The sequence below is a fragment of the Protopterus annectens genome, chromosome 1.part0 (genome assembly GCF_019279795.1).
Source record: "Protopterus annectens isolate FY-2018-M chromosome 1.part0, PAN1.0, whole genome shotgun sequence".
NCBI classification, from domain to species: Eukaryota; Metazoa; Chordata; order Ceratodontiformes; family Protopteridae; genus Protopterus; species Protopterus annectens.
The window spans coordinates 637554360-637567344 of NC_056725.1; the positions used below are offsets into that span (position 1 = coordinate 637554360).

At 44.3% G+C, this 12985-nt stretch overlaps 1 protein-coding gene across 1 annotated transcript in view; it reads left to right on the top strand.

Annotated features, from left to right (window-relative positions):
• Nucleotides 1-12217, top strand: part of LOC122792991 (guanylate-binding protein 1-like) — a 571076-nt gene extending 558859 nt beyond the window's left edge. The window contains exons 5-6 of the mRNA XM_044060651.1: nt 11468-11655; nt 12210-12217. Coding sequence (XP_043916586.1) covers nt 11468-11655; nt 12210-12217 — 196 coding nt within the window. The remainder of the gene's footprint in view (nt 1-11467; nt 11656-12209) is intronic.
• The last annotated feature ends 768 nt before the right edge of the window (nt 12218-12985 follow it).

The window sequence follows — 12985 nt, forward strand, 5'->3', positions numbered from 1 at the left end:
TCTGTGGCTGATGTAACCCCTGAAGACTGCCTTGCCCTTTTCAGAGCCAATGTTCTCATTTGGTTTCTGCTCACCACAGGAGATTCTGCCATAGTAATAAATACCTGGTCATGCAGCCTACCCTCTCCCTGTGAAGACAGGCAAGCGGGCAAAGTAGCATCACTCCACTTTTTGTCCATACCGGTTCCAGCAGGTGCCCTAGGCACTTTTCAAACTTGGATCACCTGGGTCATTGTCAGGGCTTTATCTTTCTGTTCCAGGGGAGCTGGCTGACAGTAGAAATACCTAAGATGGTAGGTCATACTAGTGGAAATAGCTTCAGGGTTTTCACCTTAGTTTCTGGCAGCCCTAAAAATACATAATATTTTTAACACTTTACATTCACATTTTTAGATATGGAAACTGTATGTACACACCGACACACAGATGGCTAGCTAAGCAGGTAGATCGGGATGTAGTCAAAATAACTATGTAAATAAAAATGTACTGACATAAGTATGTTCCACTTTATGAAAAGAAATTAAGTTTATACAGTGTACATTATAAAAGTATATAAAATGCCTCAATAAATGTATGTATTAAAAGAAAAGTCTATGTTGTTTATTTTTTCATACAGAAATCCATATTGCGGTGCTCAGAAAGAACCAAGGCATGCAAAAATGCTGACAGCTGGTAGAGATGCTAAAGACCACATTACATGTGGAAACAAAATGGTCATGAAAATGACATGCAGAATGTCATTGTTGGACTAGACTATAAGATGTCACATGACCACAGAGCATTAGCATGCTTGTAGCATGTCTGATGATTTAGTGTGCATCCACATATGCCTTGAAGCTCTGCATAACTGCAAGATAGACATAACAGGCAGCTCATACAAGGGCTACACAAAAAGTTGCCACCAACATTTTACTGCTTAAATGGGAAAGAGAGTGGTGATTAAACAGTCAGAAAGTCAGACAAGTAAGCTAAAGAACACACAGAAAGCCAAAGGGATGGGAAGAATTGTGGGGTGATAGTGTTGAAACAAGCTTCTGTTTATGTTTTGTAGGTCAGGTGTCCTTTTTCATTTCTCATTTTTTTTGTCTGAAGAAGTGTAAATTGAGAGAAACAGCTGGATGATGTGGGTAAAGAGGGTCTAGGAATGTCAGCACGGGCAGACTGACAAACATATAACAATTGCAAAGAACAATACTGGGGGTGCAGAGACAAAGGGAGGCCACAATGGAAGTACTCAGATAAGCACAGGGTGGACAGCTGGTAAAGGGGAGGATTGAACTACCAACAGGGCAGGGGTAGTGAAACCCAAGGAGATGGAACACCATGATGGACTATAGGTTGGGATAAAGACAGCCTACCAAGCCACCCAAGAAGGGAACCTGCCCAAGAGTCAGTCATCTTTGTAGCTGACATTTTTGGTGTACCCTCCCTCTGGTGGCCCATTATTCAGGGCTTGACAGCTATGCCACTCTTAGCAGCCACAAGTACATGCTTCCTATGATGTCAGTGCCAGTCAAGAGCCACTTGTCCACCTGCATCCACTCCAGCTACCAGATTTCATCATGCTGGGTACTCCAGAAGAACCCCTGTGCACCACACTTTGCTGAGAAAACTACTTCAGCCCCAAGAGACTCAGACAGAGGCTAAAAGTCAGTCTTTCAGCTCACCCTGTATAGTATAATCTTAATCACTGTGCAGAGAGGCAGGCCTGGAAACCACTGAGGACCCAGTGGTCAGTGCAGAAACTGGAATGAAGTGGTGTGCACTGCCACTCCACTGCCTACTCTGGTCTATCTCAATTGTCAAAATTTTCACTGACTGTTCATATTTGTTATCTCATATGTTTTGTCTGTTTCTTTAAAAATTGTGGTTTTTAGACAAGTCACTGGCAAATCACTGAATACTGAAATCAGAAAATAATGACAGAAATTTGACTTTTAGACCTTGTATCATTTCTAACATTCACACTAATGCAAAACCTGTTAATGTTAAGTTGTCAATCTCGCCTTCATTCTTGCTTGATGGGTTCGGAGCCGATCCCTCGGCTCCGACTCGGCACTTGCTAAGCTCGAGAGTCACTTTTACCAGCTCGAGGCAGCCCCATATCCCATGATGCAAGGCGGTAAGTACCCAGATCTCGTTTGCCGCTTCGCTTAGGAGGTCTTCTTTTTACCAGCTCCTGGTAAGTTATTCACTTTTGTGAGATTTAAGCCCCTTTTAGTTAAAAAAACCTTTTATTGATAGTTTTAAGTTTATTTTGTACCTTTTCTGACAGAAAATCCCTGTCTCCTTTAATTTTTGTTAGTCAAACTTTATCCCTATCCCATCCCTCCCCCTGTTAGGGTGTGTGTGTTTGTTTTATAGAATACCTTTTGGTATTTTATTTAAGTTAATTTTGACTGGTGTGTGTGTGTGTTTTTTCAGCACCATGTCAAAGGAGAGGGTCTCAGGTTTTAAGAAGTGTGACTCGTGCTGTCAGAAGATGTCTCTGACAGACGGTCACACTTCTTGCCTGTATTGTCTGGGCCCTCTTCACCTGCAGGACTCCTGTGCTATTTGTCATTCCTTCAGCCAGAGAGTCCTGCAGGAGAGTAATAAGCTGATACTTAGGGGCCTTCTTAAGCCGGAGGGCTCTCCGCCTAAGTCGGCTCCACCAAAATCAGCAAAATCTTCCAAGGCCCAGGCTTCTGTATCTAAGCCTGCGGCCTCGGCTCCGACTCGTTCCGAGTCAAGATCGGCTCCGGCTGGAGCCGATTCTAGCTTAACAAAGCCTTCGGCGCCGATGGCTATCGGTGCCGAGTCTGTAGTGCCACCGATGTCGGCTCCGATCGGTTCCGACACCCATGTGGCACAGGCATTGGTGTCGGCTCCGATCGGCTCCGACACCGTTACTTTCGTGGCTGTATCGGCTCCGGCTGGAGCCGATACATCGAGGCATCCTGTCGGCTCCGAGAGGTCGGCTCCGACAGGATCTGTAGTATCGGCTCCGATGGCTCTCTCCAGGAAGAGATCGAGGTCTCCTTCCTTGGAGCCAATACTTTCGGCTCCGGCTTCACCTCTTCTATCGGAGCGGAGCCATCGGAGCCGATCTTCAAGGTCTTCCAGACTGTCAGATCATGACCTTGAGAGAGTGGTCAGTAGATTACTTAAGTCACAGGTACTGGCCCAAATGTTACACAGTCCGTCTCAACAGACGACTGTTGGTCCACACCCCGTTACAGTTCCTCCTTCAACTCTACCCCAGAGCTTGGAGTTGGAGTCTTCGGGAATGGTTACTGCTACGGCTGGAGGACGGATACCCCTTCTGTTCCTTCAGCCTCTACTCTTATCTCCTCTTGAGACCTTCCTTAGAGGGATTCGTGGTCGGGCTTCCATGGTCTCCTCCGAGGGGTGAGTGGCATCGGACCCTTGTCCGAACCCGCTCTTCCCCTTGGAGCCTCGGCCTTGGTGAGCTCGGCTCCGACATCTGCCTCGGAGACTTCTCTTTCGGTGGTTCCTGGAGTTCCTAGCTCTTGGAGCGGGTTCTCTCGGACCTGCCTGGGAGGAGCATTCGAGGTGATGAAGAGTGTACTGGCCACTGGTATCAGTCAGCAGTCTGTTCCCGTAGCTCCTCCCTCTATAGTACCTGTTGACATCTCTGCCACTTCTCTTGCTACAGGACCCAGAGATCCTCCGCCTCAGGTTTCCCCATTGGGAATTTCCCCCTCTTCCGAGGATTCTCCTGATGTTTCGGGAGATCCTCCTAGGAAGAGGACTTGTAAGAGGAAGCATGTAGACTCCCTGAGTCTGTCACTCGGATACTGACTTTGATGAGTCAGAGGGATCCCTAGATCCCCTCTGAGGATGTCTCCTTCTCAGACATCCTAGAACTCCTGAAACAGAGGGGAAACTGGCCCACCAACAATCCCTCTGAGGATGAGTCAGTATACCTAGAGGCGTTTGGATCTCGGCCCTCCACCTCCTGGGTGTCTCCGCCTTCGACCCCTTATGCAGGTTATTGCACGAAGGCGTGGGCAGCTCCTGACTCTATAGAGCCAGTCCCTAGGAGGCCTTCAAAATTTATCACTGCCCGAGTGACAAACAATTCCTTACTAAGGGTGTCCCGCTGATGCCATGGTGGTGGCTGCGGCCACCAAAAGGAACTTGCAGATCCTTCCGTGCCGTCCATCCTCCTAATAAGGACTCTAGGACCATGGATAGGTACGGTAAGCGGATGTTTTCCTCAGCGACCTTTGCTATGCGTTCGCTGAATTATCTATGTCACTTCACCAGACTCCAGAGAGATATCCTCAAGGAGCTGGGAGAAGTAGTTCAGGATCCTACAGCTGCAGGGGCTCAAGAAAAATTGCTTCGCAGCTAGGAACCCTCAATTCCATTGCAAACTCCTCCATGCGGCTAATATCTTATGCTGCGGATGGAGCGAGTAGAGCCGCAGGTACAGGTGTGGCTCTTAGACGCCAAGCCTGGATGCGGCTATGTGATTTTGCGGATCCCTTTAAGGCGCCCTCACAAATTCTCCCTTTGATGGGTCAGCTTTGTTTGGCCCTCAGGTGAAGGAAACCTTGACCAGGTGCGAGCAGGACGGCAAGACTCTTTCTGCTGTTGGAGTCCGTTTTCCACCCCTTCTAGACCTTATCCCAAAGGACAGAAGGGGGAAGATGTGGTTCCGTAAATCCCAAGGAGTTTCGGATTCACGTGGTCAGTTTACCCCTAGAGGCAGAGGGGTAACAACAACAGACGCCGCTCTAGAGGCAGAGGGGTCCAAGAACCAGGGAAACAGGGAGCCTCTCTCTGACAAGCCCTTTCAGCATCCCTGAGGTGTTGCCCGGCTGTCCCTCCTTGGAGGCAGTCGGGAAGATTATCACTGAACCCAGAAGCCTGGCATCCCCTCACACAAGACAGGTGGGAACAGTCGATCATATCAAGGGGTAACATAATCCCTTTCGAGGAAAGTCCCTTCCCTCAAGTTCCCTTCCAGATGTACCACCGGTCTAAGGGAGATTGCAGAGTCAGAAATCTCAAAACTACTGCAAAAGAGCCATTCAGCCAGTTACAATAGACCATTCAGAGCCCGGAATCTACTCAAGGTTCTTTTGGTCCCCGAAAAGACGGGAGACTGGAGACCAATATTGGATCTCAGCAGACTCAACAAGTCTGTCAGGAAGACAAGATTCCGAATGGTCACTCTTCAGCCAATTCTGCCCTTCTTACAGAAGGACAACTGGATGTGCTCAATAGATCTTCAGGATGCGTACTATCACATCAAAATTCACAGACGCCCAGGAGATTTCTCTGCTTCGGCTGGGGTCCAGTCATTTCCAGTTCAGAGCCCTGCCCTTTGGTCTCACTACAGCCCCCAGAGTGTTCACCAAATGCATGGCAGTGGTGACGGCTCACCTGAGACGTCAAGGATTCCAGGTGTTTCCGTATCTCGACGACTGGCTCCTGTCAGCCACCACCAGGCATCAGCTTATACAAGCCAGGGATTACACAATAGACCTTTGTTCTCATTTGGGCATCTCAATCAACTTCGAAAAGTCATCCTTATCGCCCTGCCAGTCTATTACCTTCATAGGCGCAAACTTAAACACTGTTCGGATGTCAGCTACCCTTACAGAACAAAGAGCTTCAGACATTCAGACTCATGTCAGGATCATTCTGGCCAGCAAGAAAATACAGGCCAGAATGGTTCTAAAGGTATTAGGTCTCATGGCTGCGGCCATTACTCTTCTTCCCTGGCTTGATTCTACATGCCTACTTCAGTGGATGCTGTTCACACAGTGGTCATACCAGCAACTTCCAATGCGTCACCAGATTCTGGTGACACAGACATGCAAAGAGCATCTTGCTTGGTGGATCACATCGTCTCAGGTTCACCAAGGCAGGTACTTTGTACCCCCATCCCCGATAGCCACTGTCACCACGGATGCCTCCCTGATCGGGTGGGGGTCATTATCAGGGCAGGATGGTTCATGGGACGTGGCAGCCGCTCGAGTACCATCTGCACATAAATGTCCTGGAGATGAGAGCAGTGCTTTTAACGTTGCAAGCCCTCAACGACTTTCTTCCCGTAGGGACAATTGCAGTCCACACAGACAACATGTCTGTAGTTTGGTATATCAACAAACAGGGCGGAACCAAGTCCTACCCTTGTGTCGAGAAGCGCTCAGACTATGGCAATGGGCGATCTCCTCTCATCGGTTTCTGGTAGCAACGCATATCCCTGGGAAAACCAACATTATAGCGGACAGATTGAGCAGAGCTATCCTCATGCCTCACGAGTGGTCTCTCAAGCAATCTATAGCGGAAGAGATTTTTCTGGAATGGGGTCGTCCATGTTGCGATCTTTTGCTACTCCCCAAAACAGCAAATGTCCAGACTTCTTCTGCCTCTTCCCTCTATCAGGCCATCCCCAGAGACGCTCTGACCCAGGATTGGCCCCAGGGACTTCTTTATGCCTTCCCTCCATTTCCTCTGATCCCTCAGGTGATCCAGAAAGCTACCGTTTTGAGAGCCAAATTGATTCTCATTGCCCTTACTGGCCTCGACAAGTTTGGTTCCCGTTCCTCCATCATCACCTTTTGGTGCAGCCGTGGCATCTGGACCCAGTGCCAGATCTTCTGATTCACCAATCGGGTCAGCTGCACCGGTCAATCCCTTCTCTCAACCTCACAGCATGGTTGCTCCACTTCCTTCCTTAGCCAGGCTTCCTTTGATCTCTAACCCAGTTAGAGACATCATAGTAGCTTCGCTAAAATCCTCTACCAGGAGGATTTATACAAGCAAATGGAAACGTTTCTCTTATTGGGCTAAGGCCCAGAATATTGATCCTTTTACTGCCCCTGTTCAGGCAGTCCTGGACTTCTTAGCAGAGATTTTTCATGCAGGCTCCTCTTCTTCCACAGTCAGAGTTCAATTGGCTGCTATTTCCAATTTTCATGTCGGGATAGCAGATCATAATATTATGTCCCATAGGCTCTGCAGGGCCTTCTTGAAAGGAATTTTCCTACTAAAGCCTCCAATCAGGAATCCTCCTCCTCAGTGGGATCTAAATTTAGTGCTGACATCCTTGATTCTTCCCCTTCGAGCCAGCTGTTTCTTGTTCCCTGAAATATCTTTCTTGGAAAACGTTATTCCTAGTGGCTATTACATCTGCCAGGAGGGTGTCTGAACTTCATGCTCTTTCGGTTCGACCCCTATTTGGTTTTTCACAAAGACAGAGTATCTTTGAGAACTAACCCAACCTTTTTACCTAAGGTCGCTTCAAAGAACAATTTGAATCAATCCATTGATCTCGGTATTTTTCCTAACTATTCAGATAGAGCTGAACAAAAGCTACATTATCTTGATGTCCACCGTCAACTTAGATATTATTTGGACAGATGACATAAATTTAGAAAATCTGATCAACTTTTTGTTTCCTATGCGGATAATAAAAAAGGCCTTCCTGTTTCTAAAGTGACTTTGTCCAGATGGCTTTCTTCGGTCATCTCTGAAATTTATACGCTCAGGGGAAAACAGCTGTGCTCAAAACCTAAAGCACATTCAACTAGGAGCTTAGCTACTTCTACAGCTTTTCAAGCTAGACTTCCTTTGGACACTATTTGTGCAGCGGCCACTTGGGCTACTCCTCACACTTTTGTTTCCCATTACAAATTGGACTTGGCCTCCAGGGACAGAGCCAGTTTTGGCTCTACAGTCCTCAAGAGTTTGTACCATTGAGACACCCAGGATAGAGGTGCTAGGGACGCGGTCCCATCAAGCAAGAATGAAGGCGAGATTGACAACTTAACATTAAGTTATGTACCTACCATAACGTTCCATGTTAGTTGTCTTCTCGCCTTCTTTCTTGACCCTCCCTCCTTCCCCCTGGCCTGGACAGACCTTGTATAAGAAACTGTTATGCTAAAGACCATTCAGACCTGGTCCTTTTTCCATCTGTAAGTTTCTTTCTTCCTTTGGGAAGTATTTTATGCTTGGTGCTATTGCCCTTTGTCAGCAAACGAGATCTGGGTACTTACCGCCTTGCATCATGGGATATGGGGCTGCCTCGAGCTGGTAAAAGTGACTCTCGAGCTTAGCAAGTGCCGAGTCGGAGCCGAGGGATCGGCTCCGAACCCATCAAGCAAGAAAGAAGGCGAGAGAAGACAACTAACATGGAACGTTATGGTAGGTACATAACTTCTTATTCTATTAACTTTCTAAGTTTTTTAAGAGCAATAGATAAAAAATATTCGTATTTTTGCCCCCCCCCCCCCCCCCCATTATTTATGGCTATGTCCAGATTTCTTGCTTTAACCCATTGCAGTGAAGTGCACCTCCAGACGTTTGTGCAGTTAACTTGCACCTCCAGACGTTTGTGCAGTTAACTCCTACTGTGCCTCTAGGCGTCAAGTATTGCTTGTTCATATTTGCATTAATAATTGCAAAACCATGCTATATATAAGGTATTGGAATATTTTATCTTGATGCATACATGATGGCAATCATAAATGTACTGATATTTGACCTCTGTCAATGAGTATTTTTGTTAGAACTGTAAGGTGATAACTTCATTTTTTAAAGGCTCAAGCCACACCCACTGGGAGTTAAAGGTGCACACCCAAAAGAGCTGTAGTGGAGAGAATGAGTTAAGAGGTTGAGAGATATGCCTGATTCCGCTCCTGCAGGTAAAATTGTAAGAAATGGATTGAACCAAAATTAAAAAAAAAAAATAACATAAACATAAAAAATATGGAAAAGAGCAAAGAGCAGTGGAGAAAAACACTGATCAGTGGATCATAGTGTAATTGCTGAAAGACAAACCTAGAAAGTATACAGCAGTCAACAGAGTGTGGTGCTTATTGACTTCATCAGACATGGTACACTGCAGATGATAATAACTAGGGTTATGAATGCAGTCTGCAGAGCACAGATTGTAGGACAGTAGCAAATTACATGCATGGTACCCACTGTTCACAGCTTTTTAAACTGATATATAAAGCTGCACTGCACTGGTACACAGACAGACTAGTGGGTGTACTCCTGCAAATGCATGCAGTACTGGCAGAGCTAGAAATAGTTGCACAGTATACCATATTATGTCACATGGTTCACATAAAAGCCAATGGACAACTGAGGAATGCTCAGTGCAGTGGTATGCAGGTGTTACACTAGTGTCAGCAGTACAGTATCATCACCACAACATCTGGAAAGTCTGACTTGCCTCTTCTGGCAGACTGCTTTGTTGTTTGCAATGTCTTCCTTTACTGTACAGCAGAAGTAGTAGCATTAATTCTGACAACACACCAACGACAGCATTAAAACAAGTATATTTGAATTGTAGCGACCTACTGTACTGTTGTTGTTGTTGTTGTTTGTCTTTCGGCTTTTTCCTGGTAAGGGGTCGCCACATCGGAACTCCGGTCCGCTAATGATTGGCAGTAGATTTTTTTACGAAATGCCGAGGTGCTAGCTCGATGCCCAGCCTTCAACGAAGGCAAGCCCATTTATGCATGCATGTCTTTGGGACGCTACCCAACCACGGGGAGGACATGCAGACTCCAAGCCAGCTTAAATAGGTACTTACTGTCATCTGAAGGCTGTTTCTCCCTGACCTCTTTTTCTTATAGGCGAAGAACATCTATGTGTCTCCTCTTCAGGTCATGTCATGATGCTGGCCGTGCTTGACAGAGTGGATGATGTCCATGGCATCACTTACTGCGTGGCAAGCTATTGCAAGAAATCCACCTTGTACTAGAGACCCTGATATTCCCCCAGCAGGTGCTTCCTATGGTGTGAACTTAGCATGTGCAGAAATACATTTGTCTTCCAGCAGCACTACATGAGAGCTATGCCATATGTATTCTCTTCTGAAGCCATGTCCTTTTGCCAGTTCAAGTCCAGAAGTGAAAGTGTGGTAGCTGACATGTAACACTGCACATCTTGGTAACCACATAATGTGCATGGTGGATAACAGAGTGTCTCAAAGAATGTGGTTCATAGCATGGGCATAGGACAACTGTGCAGCCAGGTTACATAGGTGTACAAATACTTCTTGCCATCATACTGACCAATGGCCACAGTGAGCTGCTGTGTAGTTAGATATCTGCAGTCATTGTGTGATATGCATGGGGAGTAGCATGGCTGGATAACGCAAACACATACACCATCATTGATATCCGTGCTGATCCAGCCCCCATTGCCTGGAATGTAGCCCATAGCACATTGCATGATTCATGAATCATTATACCATATCACATCACTGGCACAGAAGCCATACTCTGGGCCTCATTGTAGTGTTGTTGATTGTATGGTCACATTACAGAGATGAATTACATGATGTAAAAGTATTAGATATCTGCCTGTGATCACATATAGAGAAAGTGATAGCATACTGGATTCCTGCATCTGCACACCACTAACCGTGCACAATCCATGGTGCATGACTGCCACATCCATAGGTTATGTTGTGGACCATACTGTGTGTCAGGGATACAATAGCTGTCTGCTGCAGAGGTCTCACAATGAAAGAGCACAGGGAACAGACAGAACAGCCAGGTCACTGGCATGTTTCTTCTTATTCACACCTTTAGCACTGTCCAAACCCATGGACAGGAAAGTCAGCAGGGGTGGCACTCAAAGTGCTCCATTAGGGGGTGCTGCACTCCTGAGCATGCCATCTTTCATACGAAATGTTAAACTTGAGGCCTTATCTGCCTGAGTTGTTGGTAACTCGGGTGATCTGTAAAGATCCCACTGCATTTATCAAAAAGATTAGAAGAATTTCCCATGTCCTGGCCAGATTTCCCCTAGTCGGTATAAATGCCACTTTGTGTTTCATCTGAAAAGGGGCCACCTGCCTAGTGCAAATAATTTTGTTAAGAGGATAAATAGACAAATAAACCAACCAATGAACATACAAATATAAACACATAAAATGAAATGCCCAAATAAGGAAAATACTTAAATAAGAAATAAAAAATGTAAAAAAAATCTTAACAGTTTGTCATGTCTTAAGGAGCAGTATTGTACGTGTGAATTTTTGTTTGCTTATTTTAGGAAAAGTCCAGTTTCTATCCATATGTATACATATAAATAGTTCTTCTGCTTTCCTATGATTATTTAAAAAAAGTTCTCCTTCAGTAGCATCATTTAAGTGACATTGTTTCTATATGACTATGTAGAGCCCAGGTCTGCAACCTAGTAATGCAATTATGTGTAAATCTACAGTGATGCAAGTTATTGTTTTTGTTTAATAATTCAGTATCACAATAAGTAGAGCAAGGAGTTATGTGTTCTATGCATTTTCTTTAGCAGAATAGATTTTCAAACAGTTGTCTTGAAATACCATATCTAGTTTTGCTAGTGCAGGAAATGTGGCAATTCAGAGTATATGTTACAGTTTATAAATTCAATAACATGTCAGTTGCTCCACTCAGAAGTGAGTGTCATCATACTCTACTACAAGTCCTTAACTGCAACAAAGATTTATAACTGAACTGACAAATGTCATCCAAGTAAAGACAAAGACCAGAGAAGAAAAGTGTGAAAATTATGCATCTTTTTTTCCTGACTTAATCTGGGCTTTACGGGACTTTACAAATGCTCTGGAAATAGATGGTCAGAAGTGTACTGCAGATCAGTACTTAGAATATGTTCTGGATTCATTGTCAGGTAAGTATCCCAATATTTGTCTCATATCCATGTAAAGGCCCTGCACCTATGTTCATGTTGAATTTGAACAAAACTATATATAATGAAAGCTTGCAAGATTACCAAAACATCCTTCAAATTCTAGTTAATAGTGCATTATAAAAGTCTTTGCATTATATTTCTGGAAGAGAGAAAATTGTTGTAGTGTACATACAGAGATGTAGCAAATGTTAATGTATTGTGTTATGCCACTCTTTCCTTCTACTAATTATCACACCAACTAGAAAGGAACAAATCTAAACATGGTAAAAAAAGCACTACTTTGATTAACACAAGCCAAAATATTGATGCTTTTTTGATAGATAGATATATATATATATATAGAGAGAGAGAGAGAGGTTTACTTCAGAAGACTGAAAAAACAAAAGACTGAAAATTCAAAATACTGAACACATTTTTAATGCAGGGGGCAAGCCCTCCAGCACCCCTTATGTGGTAACTATATATACCAACTCCAAGATCGCACAACAGTGGAGAAGGGACAAATTCCATAATTCAGTTTTTTGAATTTTCAGTCTTCTGAAGTAGACCCATATCTATCTATATATATATATATATATATATATATATATATATATATATATATATGGATCGACTTTGATCAATAATATGTTACATCGAACAAAGTAGATGCCCACGTCAGTGAAAGAGCACTTCAAAGAAAGTGCACTTTTGTTGAAGCCTAGTCACCGGATCAGCTGACTAAAAAAAAAAAACAGTCAGAAAACATGTTTTGCAAAGGGGCAAGCCCCCCTGCACCCCATATATGGGGGTTGTGCCTCCCACCCCCCCTACTTAAATATACCAACTCTAAGATCACACTACAGGGAGGAAAAGGGACTATTCCCATTCTCTGCTGTGTTGTGATCTCCGTATTCCATTTTCAAAGTTTTGGTACTTCGAACAACTGGGTTCTACCAAGTGGATTTTGAAGTACTGAAACTTTGTACAAACGAAGTAGACCCATATATATATATATATATATATATATATATATATATATATATATATATATATATACACACACACACACACACACACACACACACACACACACACACACACACACACACGCGCGCACACACACACACTGGATATAAAAAGTGTACACACCCCTGTTAAAAGTCAGATTTTTGTGATATAAAAAATGAGATCACAATAAATCATTTCAAAACTTTTCCAACCTTTAATGTGACCTATAACCTGTACAATTAAATTGAAAAACAAACAAATATGTTAGGGGAATGAATATAAAAAAACAAAAAATGTACAATAAGCTGGTTGCATAAGT